The 20791-nt window shown below is 43.8% G+C and overlaps 1 protein-coding gene across 14 annotated transcripts in view; it reads left to right on the plus strand.

The window, feature by feature from the left end:
• pleca (plectin a) overlaps positions 1-15706 on the plus strand; it is a 66611-nt gene extending 50905 nt beyond the window's left edge. For all 14 annotated transcript variants that reach the window (XM_028421863.1, XM_028421889.1, XM_028421905.1 and 11 more), the window contains 10 exons: positions 711-868; positions 952-1130; positions 1208-1346; positions 1434-1790; positions 1908-1991; positions 2077-2181; positions 2657-2755; positions 4404-7751; positions 8414-15282; positions 15365-15706. In XM_028421863.1, coding sequence (XP_028277664.1) covers positions 711-868; positions 952-1130; positions 1208-1346; positions 1434-1790; positions 1908-1991; positions 2077-2181; positions 2657-2755; positions 4404-7751; positions 8414-14617 — 10673 coding nt within the window. In that variant the 3' untranslated portion in view covers positions 14618-15282; positions 15365-15706. The remainder of the gene's footprint in view (positions 1-710; positions 869-951; positions 1131-1207; positions 1347-1433; positions 1791-1907; positions 1992-2076; positions 2182-2656; positions 2756-4403; positions 7752-8413; positions 15283-15364) is intronic.
• Positions 15707-20791: the final 5085 nt, after the last annotated feature.

Consider the following 20791-nt stretch of genomic DNA (forward strand, 5'->3'; position numbering starts at 1 on the left):
CACCATCGCATCCTCCGTGCATGGGTCTTATGGCAGCTGATTCATTGTATTAATCAGTAAATTAACAAATGATTTTATTGATGAATTAACATGTATGATTGTTTGATTGTTACATGGAGTCAATTATGCATGAAATGATTGTTAGTGTGTAACATTCACAAATGATTGACGGTGTTTCCCTTTTGAAACCACCCAGCAGTTTCTACCTGTCACTGTGGGCTCGTTGTTCACTGTAATGTAAAGTCCTCCATAAATTGAAAACTAATGGAATTCAGTAAACATGATATTGATCTTTGTACTCGATATTTTACTTTTTAATTTCAATAAACCAGTTTTTCACTCTACACTGTAGAAAACTACCTTAGAAAGTCTGTAGATCAGCCCATAAAACTTGCTGAATTTTTGTGACATGACTGCTGGTCACACATAAGTGTGTCATGGCTTCATAGTTGCGGTCGGAGAGGCAGAGTTTTTTGTTTTTTACAGAATCTTATTTTATTTTTAAAGATTTTTTTTAAATATTAAAAATCTATTTTGTGGTCAAGGACAGATTTTTCCTATTTGTATGATGATTATCCTAAATCCAATAATAAGAATGATATTGTTCATTAACACAGGCTGTGTCCTTCCTTGCTTGATTTTAACTAAAATCCAACAAATTTATCCTGAATTTATATTTTTATTCATTCACTGTGTTTTGTATCCACCAGGAGAGCAGGACGAGTCTGTGTGTAAAACGTACCTGTCGAAGATCAAAGACCTCCGCCTGCGGCTGGAGGGCTGTGAGAACCGAACAGTGACGCGCCTCCGTCAGCCCGTTGAGAAGGAGCCGCTGAAGGCCTGCGCCCTGAAGACCGCAGAGCAAATGGTAACATCGTGAAAAGACACAAAGACGCTGCAGGGAGGAGAATGTGTGAGCTCGGGTTTCATCGTCCTGTTTCTCTGTAACAGAAAGTCCAGTCGGAGTTGGAGGGTTTGAAAAAAGACCTGAACTCCATCGCTGAGAAGACAGAGGAGGTTCTGGCTTCTCCTCAGCAGTCCAGCTCCGTCCCTGTACTGCGCTCCGAGCTGGACCTCACTCTGAAGAAGATGGATCATGTCTACGGCCTCTCCTCCGTCTACCTGGACAAGTGAGAAGTCTCCAAACAGCTGTGGATGAATTTTAACGTTGTTCTTTTTTTCTGAAGTGTTAACTCTTATTTTTCAGGCTGAAGACCATTGACGTGGTGATCCGAAACACTAAAGATGCAGAAGACACACTGAAGAGCTATGAGACCCGTCTGCGTGATGTCAGCAAAGTACCAGCTGATGAGAAGGAGGTGGAGGAACAGCGCAGTCAGCTGAAGGTATCGTCCCTCATCCCTCTAAACATGTTTCATTCATGGTCATAAATCTGCGCTGCTAAGCTGAAGACTCTTCTCTTTGTCTAACAGTCGATGCAAGCTGAAGCCGAGACCGACCAGGTGGTCTTTGACCGCCTGCAGGACGAGCTGAAGCGAGCCACAGCCATCAACGACAAGATGACGAGGATCCACAGCGAGCGCGATGCCGAGCTGGAGCATTATCGGCAGCTGGTCAGCAGCCTGCTGGAGCGCTGGCAGGCCGTGTTCGCTCAGATCGACCTCCGGCAGCGGGAGCTCGACCTCCTGAGACGCAACATGAAGTCCTACCATGAAAGCTACCAGTGGCTGATCCGCTGGCTGGCTGAGGCCAGGAAGAGGCAGGAGAAGATCCAGGCTGTGCCGGTCGGGGACAGCAAGGCTCTGCAGGAGCAGTTAGCAGAGGAGAAGGTAAAGATGCCCTCTCAGGGTCTCATGATACAGATTTACTCTCTATATTTTTAGAAAAACAACTGAGCTTAAAAAAAAATACATTATAAAGATCACCTGTTTTGATCATTTTTACAGAAACTGCTGGAGGAGGTCGAGAAAAACAAAGACAAGATTGAAAACTGCCAGAAAGATGCGAAGGCTTACATCGACTCAGTCAAGGTACACACTCACTGTGTTATAGTTTCAGCTTCGACACAATATAAACTCCATTTCCTGTCTTAACTAATTTTCTTTTCTTTTTTAGGATTATGAGTTTCAGATCCTGACGTACAAAGCCCTCCAGGATCCCATCGCCTCTCCTCTTAAAAAACCCAAAATGGAGTGTGCATCCGACAACATCATTCAAGAGGTACACTCTCACATTTTCAATCCCTGTGGCCTCTTTTTTACAGCAATATAAAATCCTGCAATCAAAGTCATGGCTCAAAGTCAGGAGGTTTTGAGCAGACACAGATCATTTCTTCCTGCTGTGTGGAAATACGGCCTAAAAACTGTTTTTTTTTCATATGACTGCTGGTCACAAGTGAGTCAGTCGAGGTTTCCTTGTTGCATTTGGAAGTAGAGAATTTCTAATTTTTTTGTAGAATCTTTTTACCAACAGCTCATTTTTGACAAAATTTAACAGAATTTTCTGCACATGATGCATTCAAGGACCTTCAGAAAGTCCAACAATTCTTTGTTTCTGAATATGATGACGTGTGATATAGATACTTTTAAACACAACGTTAATTAACCTGAGTTTAGAACAACTGGAAGTAGGAGGAACAGTTTAGCCTCACTCTCTATAAAGCTTTAAATCTAAACATTTGCCGTGTTTCTTTCAGTATGTTACGCTGAGAACCCGCTACAGCGAGCTGATGACTCTCACCAGCCAGTACATTAAATTCATCATTGACACACAGCGCCGCCTGGAGGACGATGAGGTAAGTGCACAGACTTGTGCAGCAGAAACAACCTGAATCCCCACTAACACCTGTTCACTGTTTAATGTATGGGAAATCAGATGATGTCATCTGATGCCAGATGAAGAATGTTGGCACTTCAGATTTTATGGTTCCGCTCAGTGGGAGTTGTGTTATTAAGAAACAAACTGTTTCATCCACATCACATCCCCACCACAGCACACAGTATGTCTCTCATTCCTACTGTGTGTATGTATTCATGTCACACAGTCTGTAAACATGACTCAGACCTTAATCCAGTCACACTTTTATTTTAATTTGCTTCCTGAAACTCAGCCAGTTGTGTTCCACTTTCCCCCTTTATTCTTCTTTTCTAACCTTCTGTTGTGTTTGATCCTTTTGACCTGCGCACCAGTGCTTTGTCATGATGAATATTAGTCACACGCTTAAGAGATGAATTAACCCCAAAGCACCAGGTATTTAAAGAATGACCCGCTCAGTCCATGCCATTCCTCTGTACATCCTACCTGTGTGTGCAGCGACAGGAAGGTTCAAGTTTCATTGGAAATCCCTAATGTAAATACAGATTATTTCCATTAGACAATTAATCTCCTGGAATTAGGACTTTAAAAACAAGTTGTTTTTAGTTTGGTTGTTTCAGTCTAGCAGATCTCAGTTAGAAATCAATACAAAAGGTCACTGAAACTTTGAACCTTCCTTCCTGTAGGTGTCACCTGTACGTACCATTCTTACTGAACAGTAGAGTCATCACTTGATGTTTGTGTCATAATTTGTAATCTTGGATTTGTGTCACATTCTTTTGTCGCTCATAAAGTCATGCTGTGTTTGCTGCTCTTCATAGATTTTAGCTGAGGTATTAGGCAAACTTCTTCTTAAGGCATCTTTTCATCTGCCTGTATGCTGCTAATTATTTACTCCCTGCTTATTTCTTCTCAGTTACTCAACTTCTTTTCATTAAAAATGTACACATTAGAGGTGGTAAAGAGAGGTCATGCAACTCAAGACAACACTGATGAAACATCGTCGACATCATCATGCAAATGCTCACAAACACTGCAAAAAAAGGGGCTAATGGCTAAGCTAATGTCAAAGATAGCTTAGGTCTTAGCCAGAGCCATCACTTTATGAGTCTCCTGGAAACATTTCCGACATCATCTTTGCTTCTGTTTTTGCCGGAATTGTGAGTGTTTGCAGCTCGTGTTGTCACACTGATGATTGTTGTCTTGAGCTGCAGTGTGTTGAGCTTTCTAGAGCCACCTTCTAATGTCAAAGGGTGACTGAATTGTGCAACACTCGATTCTCACAGCCCTCCACCGTAGAAATGATGATAAATAACATCACAGAGAATATTACCAAACCTCAACACACAGTTAAAGTACAGATTCAGATGCATGGCAGTAAAGTGTAGTGTTGTACTGTGCTGTGGGGTAAAGTGTCGCTCTATGTGCCATACATTACAAGAACATGACAAGCATTTCCCGATACAGTAATGTCCCTCTAGTTGAAAGCTGTCTGTTGTAGATGATCACATGTATTTACATATTTATGTACCTACATGTGTTTTAACTGCTTTCATGTTGTTTTATAATCTAACACCTCTAACAGTCTCTCAATCCTCTTTACTCCCCCTGTGCTTCTACTAATACAGAAAGCTTCTGAAAAACTTAAAGAAGAGGAGAGGAGGAGGATGGCAGAGATACAGGCTGAATTAGATAAGCAGAAACAGCTGGCTGAAGCTCACGCTAAATCTGTGGCCAAAGCAGAGCAAGAGGCCGAGGAGCTGAAGATGAGGATGAAAGATGAGGCTAACAAGAGGCAGGATGTCGCAGTGGACAGTGAGAAACAGAAGCAAAATATTCAGCAGGAGCTGCAACAGCTGAAGAGTCTGTCAGAGCATGAGATCAAGTCCAAGAGTCAGCAGCTGGAGGAGGCGCTGCTGTGTCGTACCAAGATTGAGGAGGAAATCCACATAATTAGAGTTCAGTTAGAGACGACAATAAAACAGAAGACCACAGCCGAGTCTGAGTTACAAAGTCTTAGAGACAAAGCAGCTGAGGCCGAGAAGCTCAGGAAATCTGCTCAGGACGAGGCAGAAAGGCTCCGCAAGCAGGTGTCTGAGGAGACCCAGAAGAAGAAAAATGCTGAAGATGAGCTGAAGCGCAAATCTGAAGCAGAGAAAGAGGCGGCCAAGCAGAAGCAGAAAGCGCTGGACGACCTGCAGAAGTTTAAAATGCAAGCAGAGGAGGCAGAGAGGCGTATGAAGCAGGCCGAAGAGGAGAAGCTGAGGCAGATTAAGGTCGTGGAGGAGGTGGCGCAGAAGAGTGCTGCCACAGCGCTGCAAACCAAAGCCATGTCATATACAGAAAAGGCAACAAAACTGGAAGAATCTCTTAAGAAAGAGCAGGGCACCGTCCTCCAGCTGCAGGAGGAGGCTGACAAACTCAGGAAACAGCAAGAGGAAGCTAACAAAGCCAGAGAGCAAGCCGAGAAGGAGCTTGAAACATGGAGGCAGAAAGCCAACGAGGCTCTGCGCCTGAGGCTGCAGGCTGAGGAGGAGGCACAGAAGAAGAGCCAGGCGCAAGAAGAAGCAGAGAGGCAGAAAGCGGAAGCAGAGCGAGATGCCAAGAAAAGGGCCAAAGCTGAAGAGGCTGCACTGAAGCAGAAGGAGAATGCAGAGAAAGAGCTGGAAAAACAGAGGAAATTTGCAGAACAGATAGCTCAGCAGAAACTGTCTGCAGAGCAGGAATGCATAAGATTGAAGGCTGACTTTGAACATGCTGAACAGCAGAGAGGTCTGCTGGACAACGAGCTCCAGCGTCTGAAAAACGAGGTGAACGCTGCTGAGAAGCAGAGGAAGCAACTGGAAGACGAGCTGGCAAAAGTCAGAAGTGAAATGGACGCTCTGCTGCAGATGAAGGTTCAAGCTGAGAAGGAGACGCTGTCAAAAACAGAAAAGAGCAAACAGCTTCTTGAGTCTGAAGCTCTGAAAATGAAACAGCTTGCAGAAGAAGCCGGTCGACTGAGGTCAGTCGCAGAGGAGGCAAAGAAGCAGCGGCAGATCGCAGAAGATGAGGCAGCTCAGCAGAGAGCGGAGGCTGAGAAGATCCTCAAGGAGAAACTAGCTGCCATCAACGAGGCAACTCGCCTGAAGACAGAAGCAGAAATCGCCCTGAAAGCTAAAGAGGCGGAGAATGAAAGGCTGAAGAGGAAAGCTGAGGATGAAGCTTATCAGAGGAAGCTGCTGGAGGACCAAGCTGCTCAGCACAAACAGGAGATCCAGGAGAAAATCACACACCTGAAAAGCTCGTCTGATTCTGAGCTAGTAAGACAAAAAACTATTGTGGAAGAAACTCTGAGGCAGAAGAAGGTGGTGGAGGAAGAGATTCACATCATCAGGATCAACTTTGAGAAAGCATCAAAAGAGAGGTCGGATTTGGAGGCAGAATTAAAGAAACTGAAGAGCATCGCTGACGAGACTGAGAAGAGCAAAGTCAAAGCTGAGCAAGAGGCGGACAAACTGAAGAAGCTCGCTGCAGACGAAGAGAAGAAGAGGAAAGAAGCGGAGGAGAAGGTGAGGAGAATCACTGCCGCAGAAGAGGAGGCGGCTCGACAGTGCAAAGCTGCACAGGAGGAAGTGGATCGGCTCAAAAATAAAGCCGCAGAAGCAAATAAACAGAAAGAAGTGGCTGAGAAGGATGCAGAGAAGCAGGTGATTCTGGCCAAAGAGGCGGCACAAAAATGTAGCGCTGCAGAGCAGAAAGCCCAGGATGTTCTCAGTAAGAACAAAGAAGATGTACTTGCTCAGAAGAAGCTGAAAGAAGAATTTGAAAATGCAAAAAAACTGGCAGAAGCTGCAGAGAAAGCCAAAGTGAAAGCAGAGAAAGAGGCCGCTTTGCTCCGGCAGAAAGCCGAGGAAGCTGAGAAGCAGAAAAAAGCTGCCGAGGACGAAGCTGCTAAACAGGCCAAAGCTCAGAAAGATGCAGAGAGACTGAGGAAAGAGGCAGAGGAGGAGGCCTCAAAGCGGGCTGCAGCTGAGGCCGCGGCTCTGAAACAGAAGCAGCAGGCGGATGCAGAGATGGCCAAGCACAAAAAAGAGGCAGCACAGGCACTGAACCAGAAGTCTCAGGTGGAGAAGGAGCTAGCAGTGATTAAACTGCAGCTGGATAAGACAGACAAGCAGAAAGCTGTTCTGGACGAGGAGCTTCAGAGAGTGAAAGGTGAAGTCAGTGATGCTGTCAAACAAAAGGCACAGGTGGAGGATGAACTGTCCAAAGTTAGGATTCAGATGGAAGAGCTCCTGAAGCTTAAGATCAAAATTGAAGAAGAAAACCGGCGTCTCATGCAGAAAGACACAGACAGCACACAGAAACTACTGGCAGAAGAGGCGGAGAAGATGAAAAGCCTGGCAGAGGAAGCTGCTAGACTCAGTGTGGAGGCGGAAGAAACAGCCCGGCAGAGGCAGATCGCTGAGGCTGACTTGATTGAACAGAGGGCTCTTGCAGAGAAAATGCTCAAGGAGAAAATGCAGGCCATCCAAGAGGCCACCAAACTGAAAGCTGAAGCAGAGCAGCTCCAGAAACAGAAGGATCAGGCACAGGAAAAGGCTAAAAAACTCCTGGAGGATAAACAACAGATCCAGCAGCGCCTGGATAAGGAGACAGAAGGATTCCAAAAATCACTGGAAGCTGAGCGAAAGAGGCAGCTCGAAGCTTCGGCTGAGGCAGAAAAGCTTCGGCTGAAGGTGAAAGAGCTCAGCGATGCTCAGGCCAAAGCAGACGAGGAGGCGAAGAAGTTCAAGAAGCAAGCCGATGAAGCGAAAGCTCGTCTGCAGCAGGCAGAAAAACAAGTCACAGAGACTGTGGTGCAGAAGCTGGAGACGCAGCGACTGCAGAGCACCAAAGAGGCGGGTGACCTGAAGAAAGCCATAAGTGACCTTGAAAAGGAGAGAGAGAAGCTGAAAAAAGAAGCTGAGGAGCTTCAGAAAAAATCTAAAGAGGTATTCCATTAACACGTCAGTATGTAGAACCCTTGCAATTAACATGACCCCGTTACACCCACTAACTATAGTGGAATATCTGTGAAAACACCTTTCATGTAAATTGCAGAACCTCCAAGTAACATCCAGCAATTTATATGAAAGTTGTTTAGACCACAGTACTGCAAGAACAAATGGTCACGAGTAGTGACATAGGTGCACGTAGGTGAAAGGGTTTACTGCTGAGGGGCATATTGTATAAATCATATACTAAAGGCAGGTTTTATCACTCTTACCTCCTGTATAGTAGATCAATTTAGCCATTTTAGGCACTGTGATTTTTACTTCTGTATTTTGTATTGTAGAGTGAAATGTAAACGTTTTCTGATCTTGTGTTAGCCACAAGCCATTCGAAACCCATTAACTTTTGAAGAGCTAATGCTAACACTTTTTTCAGGTTTTTAGGACTGATCTCTGTTGCTGTCTGTTAAATAAAGGGGCTTTAGGCAGAGCCAGGATAGCAATTGTACAGACAGTATGATGCATCTTTTCATCTCTTAGCAAGGAAACTATGTTTTCCAAATGGGTTAACTATTGCTTTATATATTGATTTCAATTACATTTATTAAAAAAGTGATGTTTTAGAAACTGATTTCACTTCTTCTCTTAATTTTTTCAAACAGATGGCGAATGCCCAACAAGAACAAATCGAGCAGCAGAAGGCAAAACTTCAGCAGTCTTTCCTCACAGAGAAGGAGCTGCTGCTGACAAGAGAAAAGGCAGTTGAAGACGAGAAAAAGAAGCTGGAGAAACAGTTTGAAGATGAAGTGAACAAGGCTAAAGCGCTGAAAGAAGAACAAGACCGTCAGCATAAGCTCATGGAAGAAGAGAAGAAGAAACTCCAGGCCATCATGGACGAAGCTGTAAAGAAGCAAAAGGAGGCTGAAGCAGAGATGAAAAACAAGCAGAAAGAAATGGAAGTGCTTGAAAAGAAGAGGCTCGAGCAAGAAAACCTCCTGGGAGAGGAGAACAAAAAACTCAGAGAGAAGCTTCAGAGTCTTGAGGTGCTTGCTGCCAAACAGGTTGCATCTAAAACAAAGGAAATTGAAGTTCAGACTGATAAGGTTCCTGAGGAGCAGCTTGTTGCAATGACAATGGTGGGAACAACAAAGAAAGTTTTCAATGGCTCTGTTGACGTGGACGGAGCAAAGAAAGATGGACAATCGCCATTTGCGTTTGATGGAATCAGAGAGAAAGTTCCTGCTGAAAGACTTCATGAAATCGGAATCCTGACCAAGAAGGAGTTTGACAAACTGAAAAAGGGCAAAGCCTCAGTGCAAGACATTGGAAAGACTGATAAGGTTAAATCTTGTCTGAAGGGTCAGAGCAGTGTTGGAGGCGTCCTGACTCCATCCAAAGAGAAAATGAGCCTCTATCAGGCCATGACGGAGAAGAAGATTACTCCCAACACTGCTACCATGCTCCTGGAAGCCCAGGCAGCATCTGGCTACATTGTTGACCCAGTGAAAAATAAACTCCTCACTGTAGACGAGGCAGTCAAGGAAGAGTTAATTGGTCCTGAACTCCATGACAAACTGTTGTCTGCAGAGCGGGCAGCCACTGGCTTTAAAGATCCCTTCACTGGAGCCAAAATCTCCCTTTATGACGCCATGAAGAAGGGACTGATTGAGAAGGAGCAGGCCACTAAATTCTTAGATGTACAACTAGCAACTGGTGGTATTGTTGATCCCATCAACAGTCACAGAGTGCCACTACAGACTGCCTACAAGCAGGGTCTGTTTGACGCAGACATCAACAAGAAACTCACCGACCCCAGCGATGACTGCAAATTATTCATTGACCCCAGCACTCAGGAACAGCTCACTTACAAACAGCTCCTGGACAAATGCACCAAGGATGCAGAGACTGGCCTGCTGATATTACCGGTGACAGAGAAAGCTGGTCAGACTGAGAGAACTTATACAGATATAGAGACCAAGGAAGTGTTCAGTAGATCCAACGTCGATGTGCCTTTTGGAAAGTTCAAAGGAAAAACGGTAACCATTTGGGAAGTCATCAATTCAGAATATTTCACAGAGGAGCAAAGAAGAGAGCTGATTCGCCAGTACAAGACAGGCAAGATCACAGTGGAAAAGATCATCAAAATTGTCATCACTGTTGTGGAAGACAAGGAGAAGAACAATGAGAATGTTTTCAATGGTTTGAGAGCCACAGTCTCTGCCAACGAACTGCTAGAGTCCAAGGTTATCAACAAAGACCTGTTCAACCAACTGAGTAATGGAAAGGTAACAGCTAAAGAGATCTCTGAGATGGATTCTGTGAAGAAGGCACTGCAGGGAACACCAACCATCGCCGGACTGTTGAATGAACCATCTAAGGAGAAAATGTCTTTCTATCAAGCAGTGAAAAAAGAGTTACTCTCTCCAGAGACCGCTGTGAATCTTCTAGAAGCTCAAGCGGCAACAGGGTTTATCATTGATCCTGTGAAAAATGAGAGGGTTCCTGTTGATGAAGCTGTTAAGTCTGGTCTTGTTGGCCCAGAGCTGCACGAACGACTTCTGTCAGCAGAGAGAGCTGTCAGCGGCTACAGAGACCCATACACAGGAAAAACGGTGTCCCTGTTTGAAGCCATGAACAAAGGCCTCATAAAGAAAGATCATGGCGTCCGTCTACTAGAAGCACAACTCTCAACAGGTGGAATTATTGACCCTGTCAAAAGCTATCGCATCCCACATGAGGTCGCCTGTAAGCGTGGATATTTTGATGAGGAAACTGGCAAGACCTTGAACAAAAGCACTGATGAAACAAAAGTCTTCTGTGATCCAAACTCACAAGAGGATGCAACCTATGCAGAGCTGATGAAAAAATGCATCACAGACAAAGAAACTGGCCTCCCATTACTCCCCCTCTCAAAGAAGGCACCAAAGCCAAAGGAAGAGAAACAGATCACAGAGGCTAAAACTAAAGAGGCCTTCAACCAGGCCACCATGGAGCTGGGGTATGGACCTTTCAAAGGAAGGAAAGTCACTATTTGGGAGATCATACACTCTGAATACATCACTGAGGAACAAAGGATAGAGCTGATTCGTCAATACAGAATGGGACAGGTAACCATTGAAAAGCTGATTAAGATTGTGATTACAATGGTTGATGAAATGGAGGACAAAACAAAGGAAGAGGCTGGATTTGAAGGCCTTAGAGCGCCAGTCACTGCCAGGTCATTGCTTGATGCCAACATCATTGATAAGGCAACATTTGATCTACTCCAGCAGGGTAAAAAGACACCAAAACAAGTCAGTGAAACTGATAAAGTCAAGAAGTACCTGCAGGGCACTGATCGCATTGATGGCGTCACTATGGAAGGTTCCAATGAAAAGTTAAGCATATATCAAGCAATGAAAAAGAATGTTCTACAGCATAACACTGGGATGGCACTACTGGAGGCCCAAGCTGGAACTGGATTCATAACTGATCCAGTAAAAAGCCTAAAACACTGTGTGGACGATGCAGTGAAGGCCGGAGTTGTTGGTCCAGAGCTTCATGAAAAACTTCTCTCAGCTGAAAAAGCAGTCACTGGATACAAAGATCCATACACTGGCAATAAGATTTCTCTATTCCAAGCCATGAAGAAAGAGCTTGTACTGAGGGAGCAAGCTATTCCTCTTCTGGAGGCTCAGTTTACTACAGGAGGGATAATTGACCCAGTCAGCAGTCATCGTGTGCCCAATGAAGTGGCCATTCAGCGCGGCTACCTCAGTAAACAAATGTCCAAATCCTTCAACGAGCCCTCAGGAGACATTAAAGGCTTCATCAATCCTAACACCAATGCAAACGTTACCTACAAGCAGTTACTGGAGAAATGCATAAGAGATCCCAATACTGGTCTGTGCTACCTGCCTCTGTCAAAGGTCGAAGCTCCCACTCCTGTTGAGAAATCTTATCAGTACTCAGAGGAACAAGCTCAAACAGACCTGGCTAATACTCAAATTGAGATCCCACATAAGAGTTTTGCTGGAAAGAGTATGACCATTTGGGAAGTCATGAACTCAAACATGCTTCCAGATGAAGAGAGGCGCCGCCTCTTGGAGCAGTATCGCTTGGGTCAGATCACAAAAGAAAGAATGCTAATCATTATCATTGAAATCATTGAACAGAGAGAGACTCTGAAGATAGAGCAGAGCATGTCCTGTGATGTTATCAGAAGAAGAATTACCATCGAGGAGCTGTACAGTGCTCGAATTATCGACTTGCACACATACAACCTCCTAAAGCAAGAAAAGATGTCTATTCGTGAGGTAATGGAGATGCCATCAGTGAAGCAGTATCTCTTTGGCACCGGCTGCATAGCAGGAATCATGTCTGACAATCCACCAAAGATCAGCATTTATAGAGCAATGAAGAATGGACAGATCAAGCCTGAAGTTGCTTTGCATCTCCTTGAGGCCCAGGCAGCAACAGGATTCATGATTGATCCAGTAAAAGATGAACTTCTAACAGTGGACGAGGCTGTGCGTAAAGGACTTGTGGGCCCAGAACTCCATGACAAACTTCTCTCAGCTGAAAGAGCAGTCACTGGTTACAAGGATCCCTACAGTGGGAAAGTGATTTCTCTCTTCCAGGCAATGAAAAAAGACCTCATTCCTGAGGATTATGCCCTGAGGCTTTTGGAGGCACAGAATGCCACTGGAGGGCTGATTGATCCTGAATACTACTTCCGCCTTCCAACTGATGTTGCCATGCAGCGTGGATACATCAACAAGGAGACACTTGACAGGGTATCTGAACCTACTGCAGATGTGCGAGGTTACACTGATCCAACATCAGATGAGAAGCAGTCCTACTCCCAGCTTCTAAAAAGATGCAGAGTTGACAAAGAAAGTGGTTTGCGGCTCCTCTCGCTGGCAGACAGGAAGCTTCTCTTTAAGGGCCTCAGAAAGCAAATTACTGTGGAGGAGCTGCTCCGGTCACAGATTATTGACCAAAAGACATACAATGAACTCACTGAGGGTTCTCTTTCGGTGGAGGAGATGAGCAGAAATCTGAAGAAGTACCTGGAGGGCACAAGCTGTATTGCTGGTGTGTATGTAGAGTCTACCAAAGACCGCTTGTCTATATACCAAGCCATGAAGAAGAACATGATCAGACCAGGAACTGCCTTTGAGCTCCTCGAGGCTCAGGCCGCCACAGGTTATGTAATCGATCCCATTAAGAACCTGAAACTAAATGTCACTGAAGCTGTTAAAATGAATGTTGTTGGCCCAGAGTTCAAAGACAAACTCCTCTCAGCTGAACGAGCTGTCACAGGATACAAGGACCCATATTCTGGCAAGATTGTCTCCTTGTTCCAGGCTATGAAAAAGGGGCTCATTCTGAAAGACCATGGCATTCGTTTGCTAGAGGCTCAGATTGCCACCGGTGGAATAATTGATCCACAGGAGAGCCTCCGTCTGCCGGTCGAAACAGCATATGAACGTGGGCTTTTTGATGAGGAGATGAATGAGATCCTCACTGATCCATCAGATGATACAAAGGGCTTCTTTGACCCCAACACTGAAGAGAATCTCACTTACCTGCAGCTGATGGAAAGATGCATGACAGACCCAGAGACCGGCCTTGCTCTTTTGCTGCTGAAAGAGAAGAAGCGTGAGAGGAAGACATCATCCAAGTCTTCTGTTCGCAAGCGGAGGGTGGTCATTGTCGATCCAGAGTCAGGCAAAGAGATGTCTGTGTATGAGGCGTATCAAAAAGGACTTATCGACCACCAGACTTACCTGGAGCTTGCAGAGCAGGAGTGTGAATGGGAGGAGATAACCATCACCTCCTCTGATGGAGTTGTGAAATCCATGATCATTGACAGGAGGTCTGGACGACAGTACGATATTGATGATGCAATCTCAAGGGGTCTGATTGACAAATCCGCCCTGGATCAGTACCGAGCAGGAACACTGTCTATCACCGAGTTTGCCGACATGCTGTCAGGAAATATGAGTGGTTCCAGATCACGGTCCTCCTCCTTTGGCTCCTCTTCTTCGTACCCTATGAGCCCAATACCCTCAATAAAAACACCAGCAACCACATGGAATGACCCAACAGAGGAAACTGGACCTGTGGCTGGAATCTTAGACACAGACACTCTGGAAAAGGTGTCTGTCACAGAGGCCATTCACAGAAATCTTGTGGATAACATAACAGGGCAAAGATTGCTGGAAGCTCAGGCCTGCACTGGAGGTCTCATCGACCCAAACACCGGGGAGAAATTCTCTGTGACAGATGCAATGAATAAAGGGCTTGTGGATAAAATTATGGTGGACCGCATCAGTTTAGCTCAGAAGGCATACAACGGATTTGAAGATCCCAGAACTAAAACCAAAATGTCTGCTGCCCAAGCTCTGAAGAAAGGCTGGCTGTACTATGAGGCTGGACAACGGTTCCTGGAGGTCCAGTATCTCACCGGGGGTTTAATTGACCCAGAGGTTACAGGTAGAGTCTCCATAGATGAGGCTGTAAAGAAGGGCGCATTAGATGCCCGCACAGCCCAGAAGTTGCGAGATGTTAGTGCATATTCAAAATACCTCACATGCCCTAAAACCAAGCTGAAGATCTCCTACAAGGACGCTATGGAAAGGAGCATGATAGAGGAGGGGACCGGTCTGCGGCTACTTGAAGCATCATCTCAGTCAAGCAAAGGCCTTTACAGTCCCTACAGCATCAGCGGATCCGGCTCTGCCACAGGGTCACGATCTGGCTCAAGAACTGGTTCCCGGTCAGGTTCCAGAAGAGGCAGCTTCGATGCCACAGGATCAAGTTTCACAACAACCTTCTCCTCTTCCTCCTACAGTTCACCAAGCTATGGCCGCCGATACTGATGAGTTAAAGGGAAGGATACAAAACCACAAAGCTCACCAGATGCCTAAGTCTCAGCAGAATATAGGCTTTCTTTATTCTGCTCTGCATGAGGTTGTTACTTTCAATATTTAATTTTCTACAAGTTGAATATTTTTGTTTATTGTATATTTCGTTTTACTTTTAGCTATCATCAGACTTACTGCACTGTAAGCAATTAGCCTAAACAACAGCTATCTAATCCTGATATCCATCATGAATGTAACAAGCATACATGATATTTTAATAACAAAAGCATTTGCTCCACAAAGATGAATAAGTGTTAAACTATAACTGATGATCGTTCACAGCCTGACTGTTAAAGAGAACCAAATTGGATGTACAAACTAAATTTTCTGTACATGTGTATATTTCTGAATACTGAGGAAAAATGTTTAGAGCTTAAAGAAAGCCACTCTGCAGAGCAGAATATGGAGTCTTCCCGAGATGAGTCTGCTTCAAGAACGCCAAGCTTCAAGATCTTTTCTCTCCTGGGCTACACTGCCGCACACACTCCGAAATCTGCTTTATTAACCCGGACTTACAACAACATGCTAACAATGTCAAATCCAATGAAAGGACAATACACAGGCCGTCTGACAGCTCTGTGCTTTATAACAAGTCACTGCGCCTTTGGACACATCACATGGTTCGTAAACCGGCAGAGTCATCATTTTAGGGTTTCCTCTATGCTTCTTGTTTAAACCTGACGTTTCTGTTTACTCTTTTAGAAATTGCCTTTGTTCAGACGTCTTCCAGAGACCCTTCAACGTCAGCCTGGGCCGTGACCTTCACTGTAACCAAGGATTTTATGCAAACACACACACACGCGACGTTTTATCCGAACCTTTCAACAGTGGACCATTCTGAAAACTTGCATCCAGTCTTGAACTCGTACAGAGACCTAAACCACGCTTTGTAAGTGCCTGCAGAAAACTGTTTAACACTTTATCGGGGGTGTAGGAGATGGTACAGTGGTTGCACTGTAAACTGACTGATGCATGACTGAAAAAGCAATGCTACCCATCATGTACTGATTACTGTGTTATCAGGTAAGCCTTTTTACAGTATGTCACAATCTAACAGCTAAATATGTGGTAGTTCCACAGGGCTAAAAATACTACATTTAAGCATTTATTAGCAAATATTTGTATTATTCACCCTTCTTGTCCTCTTCACAGACACAGAGTAATGTATGTACTGTATATCTAATTGAAGCGCACTGTTGCTAAAAGCCATGAATTCATATTTCTTTGAGAAAGATCTTTAAGCTTCGCACCAGACCCAGTATTTGTATTTTACACCACATATATACTCGTTTTGATTTGAACTCTTCTTTGTAAAGCCACACATTTAAATCTATATCATTTTATTTTCGTACTTCTGCTTTGCATGATTTACTAACGTTTTAAAAAAAGGTGCAAAACTGATATAGTTGTATCCATTAAAACATTTTTTTTTTCTGTGTTTCAAAAGGTTTGGCGGATGTATTTTAGTGAGGGTTATCAAGCCTTGTTTAAAAAAATGGTGTATTTATAATAAAAACGGTGACAAGGAATTTTATTGTAACAGCTGACACTATGTAAATAAACATGGAGATGAAACACTTCCTCAGGTTTGTTCATTGTGATCAGACACATCGCACACAAATATTAAACTGTGTTCACCGGTGTTTATAATGTACTAAACTCTTGTTTAGAATAGAATAGAATAGAATAGAATAGAATAGAATTTATTAATCCCTTTGGGAAGGTCCCTCAGGGAAATTTGGGTACCAGCAGCAATACAACACCAACAGTCAGAGCAAGAGTTAAATAGAATAAAATAGAATACAGTACAGTAAAAAATAAAAGATATGAGGAATTATGTACAAACATTGCACACCAGCATAGATGGTAATGTGATATAGTGCAGTAAATGTAAACAAACAATGCACAGCAGCATAGATGGTACAGATGTATTATTGCACATATAAATTATTGCACGTGTGTTGTATCAAGCAGGCTGTACTCCTCCCTCCTTCTCCTTTACTCTCCCTGCCAAAAGCAGAGTTGTAAAGTTTGATAGATCGGGGGACAAAGGAGTCTCTGAGTCTGTTGGTCCTGCTCTTGGAGAGGAGCAGCCTGTGATTGTTCAGGCTCCTCTGAGTGAGATACTGCTGATGACAGTGTGTAGAGGATGACTGGCATCGTCCACAATAGCCAGAAGTTTTCTTAGTGTTCTCCTCTCTGCCACTGTCACCAGGGAGTCCAGCTTCATGCCGACCACAGACCACAGTTTTGACCCAGTTACAATTTTAGAGGAAGATATTAAAGATTTTTTACTCTACATCTTATATTTATGATTAAAGTATATAAAAATTGCCATGTAATGAAGCTCTGTAGGCAAGTGAAGGTAATTATTTTTCAACAGCACTTGATGGTCATTGATTAACCCTCCTGTCGTGTTCACCTCCCGCCCCTTACTTTAGGGTTTCATCTATTTTAACTGCTCTTAAATTAGCACAAAAACCATTTTTCACCACAACTGCAGTAAAAATACAAATAGCCACTGAAAATGTGTTACGAAACCATACTCAACATGAAGTCGTGTGTATGTGTGCATGCATGTGACACCTTGTGTGCCTTGCATCACATTTGCAGCATCTCAGGCTTGTCTTGTTGTCTCTAGGGGCCCAGAGCTCACAGCGCTTCCTTTTCTGCCCAAGTTCTTGTTGGGGGAGAGCAGCCAGGGCAGCGGCTGAGTGAAAGGAGTGCAAGGCAAACATCAAGCTCTGTATATGGGGTCTATGTGAAGATGATACATTGATTAGACTGGAAGGTGTGGTTCATGTGGGGGATAGGCACCAAAGCATGGGAAAGAGATGCGTTCACATAACAGACTCCTGTGTGAAGATATGACACATTGTTTCATCAGGAAGTTGGTTCATGTGGGACAATCAGCACATAAGCACGGGAAAGAGATGTGTACCTGCAATCCTGCAAGGTTAATCTTAAAATACCAACATTTGAAATGATAATGACAAGTTTTTAAAGTGCTCATTTGGCTGAACATGTAATTTAATATGTACAGTAGGGCACATATGTAATAACTTTTCTGGGTGTTTGTTTAAATTCTTTAAAAATGCTGAATGGCTCACTGCAAATAATAATACATTGATTATTATTGTACTCATATGGACATTTGGAAATAGCAGTAAGCAGCTTTCTCATGGTCCGAACCTGGGGAATCCCCTGAACCTTCTGACCCCCTCTGACCAATCAGCACCTGTTTACATCCAGCTCCTGATTGGCTCCCCTCTTCTTTCTCAGACGTTCTCACATCATAAAATGATACTTTTATTTTTTTTTTTTTTTTTTTTAAGTTTATATCAGGTCACAGGTGTGAGGCCTGCTGCCTGGTTCAGCGCCATTCTGTTAAATATGTCTTCATCCAAGGAGGCCGCTGCAGTGGAGGAGCAGCGCCAGCCGAAGTGCTGCCGCTGCCGGAACCACGGCGTCGTTGTCCGCAAGAAAGGCCACACGAAGTGCTGCCCGTTCCTCCAGTGCGGGTGCTGGAAGTGCAGCCTGGGGACGCGGCGGACTCTGATCCAGAAGAGCATGAAAATACCCGGAGGCGGCGCTGGCGCGGGGAAACCAGCGGCTAAAGGAGCTTTAACCGAGGTGGTACCGGAGGGAGGCCCTCGTTCGTCGGCTACATCTGGACTGATGTGTCCTCCTGCCGGAACCTCTTCTCATGTCCCCGTGGAAGGAGAGCACGTGGACGGCGTGGACCCCAGGGAGGGTCCGCCGCTCACCTCCAGAGAGAAGTGTGAGTAACTGTTATAATAAGGAGTTATAAAGACCTATAAAACATTCAAAAAAGACTATTTATAAAAAGTATTATAAAAAATGATTTATATTTTAGAGCTTTTTTGCTAATATGGACATATACAGTATCAAACGTGACAATTAAAAGAATATATCTAGTTTATTTGGACAACTTTTGATCTGTTCTTTCAGTTTGATTAAAATAAAATGTAATGTTTTCTAAAGGGATGACTTTTTTCTGCATCATTTAATTTAGAAATAGAAGAAAGCTCCTAGCTTAATTGCTAATAGCTAAGTGTGTTAGCATAGTAGCTAAATTATGCTAAATGTTTAGCTAACAATCAAACCACCATTGATTTACATGGTAGAAGATAAAAACTGATTTTTAGTGGGTTTTTTTTTCTACAATTTAATTTCCCCCAAACTCTCAGAGACTTTTATTTTAAAATAATTTAAATGCTTATTGTGATGATGTTTAATTTAAACACTGGGTTCACCCTCTACTAAATAAAATAATGCAAATAGATCTAGTAGTAGTTTAAAAAAAAAAATTTTAAATGTGAACTATCCCCTCCTCCTCCTTTTATCGTGTTGAGAATAAAGCCAACAGGTGTAATTATGCCATTTATTTGATTGACGTTTGTCTCTTCTTTCCAGACACCTTCTACATCGGAGGCCTGCCTGCTCCTCTGCCTATGGTCCACCTTCCCTTTTGGATGCCAGGTATATACCCTGGCAGCATCTGTCCTCCACCTCCAGAGTTCCTGCTCAGCCCATCATGGCTGCCGCCTATTCCTGCAGAGCTCTGCAACAGCGGCCTCCGTGGAGCCACTCAGAGCCATCCTGGCTCTTTATAATCCACCTCTGAAAAAGCTGTTCTGTTATTCTATTATTTTCACAGTGTTCTTTTAAATATTACATTCAGTTAAATAAAAGTTGACATTTCTGCCTCTGAAGTTTTCGCTTTTCAAATTGTTTTCTTTGTATTAAGAGTCAGAATCAGTTCTAAGGAATCTTTGCTGTGGGCTATTCTTGTCTTCTAGATTTAAATAAGACGTAACTGAAGTGACAAACATCTTCTGTGTGCAAGACACAGCACCAAACGAGATTTAAAAAAATATAACTGACCTTGTGTTTATCATATTCAGTTGAACCTTTTATGTCATGTACTGACCTTTCCAGTGGTGTGTCACTAGTAACAGGAGTTCCTCCTTTTCAAAATGGCACCCATCAGTGAGAAAAAACAAGCCTAGTATAGTATAGTAGTTTTTTTCCTCTATATATTTGATATATGTTAAATAAAAGGATGTTTTAGCTGAATGTTAAAAGCATTTTTCAGTGACATGCCAAAGTTTCACTCCAGTTTAATATACACTGAGATCTGCTACAGGCGTCCAATGTATTTTTTCTCCTTCCCTACTTTATATTTGACATTTTTCATGCGCCTGGTACAGATTTGTTTTTGTGTGTGATTTTTCTGATCATCTCATCCCATTTTGAGGTTGTTGCTGAGACGTAACCTCTGATTCTGTCCACCAGGGGGAGCTGATACGCTTCAGGTATGGCTGTGTAAAAGCTGAAAATGTGACCTGAGCTCTGACCCCCTCTCCAGCTCTAAACTGTATATAAAGCTACTATCAGAACATCTGGAAGGGCAAAACCTCTGGATTATGACTGACAGTAAGAAAAAAATCATTTCATAAACTGCACCACAGAGGGGCTATTCTTCTTTCTTTAGTCACTGCGCTGTGTGTTGTTAAATAATTCTTCAAGAATGTTTTTAAACATAGTTACTGTAAGTCGCTCTGCATGAAGTTCAGTCAGTGCTGGGGTGGTCCAGCATTAAATACTCAAACCAGCAGCCTGCCTGTGCAGTCACTCCCTCTGGTTTGTCGCTGGTTGTTGATATTTGTCAGCAGTGTGTCAGAGCTTTATGTGGGATGATCCCAGGCCTCACCTCAGTGCTGCTATTTGCATCAAACTGATTCATGCTGGCATCAACACATCCAGGCGAGTGCAGCTTCTACAGAGAGAGGGGGGGGGGGGTGGATTCAGGAGAAAACCATTATCAGGTGAATCACAGTGTTTGGTCTCTTTCCCTCTCTACATCCCCGCTGAGGTTCTGAGGGTTCTGGTCACAGTGGTGTGATGAAGGGTCAAGCAGGCAGCACATGAATGAACTGACACTGTGGTACCAGAAGGTCAACAAGGTTACAATAAAAACAAGGTTTACAACAATGCAGTGTTTGGGCTGGAGCTGAAAGTACTGTATACATTTATAATGGCAGCAGTGGCTCAGTGGTGTAGCAGGGTTGTCCAATAACTGGAAGGTTGGTGGTTCGATCCTCC

This window comes from Parambassis ranga, chromosome 2, assembly GCF_900634625.1.
Source record: "Parambassis ranga chromosome 2, fParRan2.1, whole genome shotgun sequence".
In the NCBI taxonomy this organism is placed as follows: domain Eukaryota; kingdom Metazoa; phylum Chordata; class Actinopteri; family Ambassidae; genus Parambassis; species Parambassis ranga.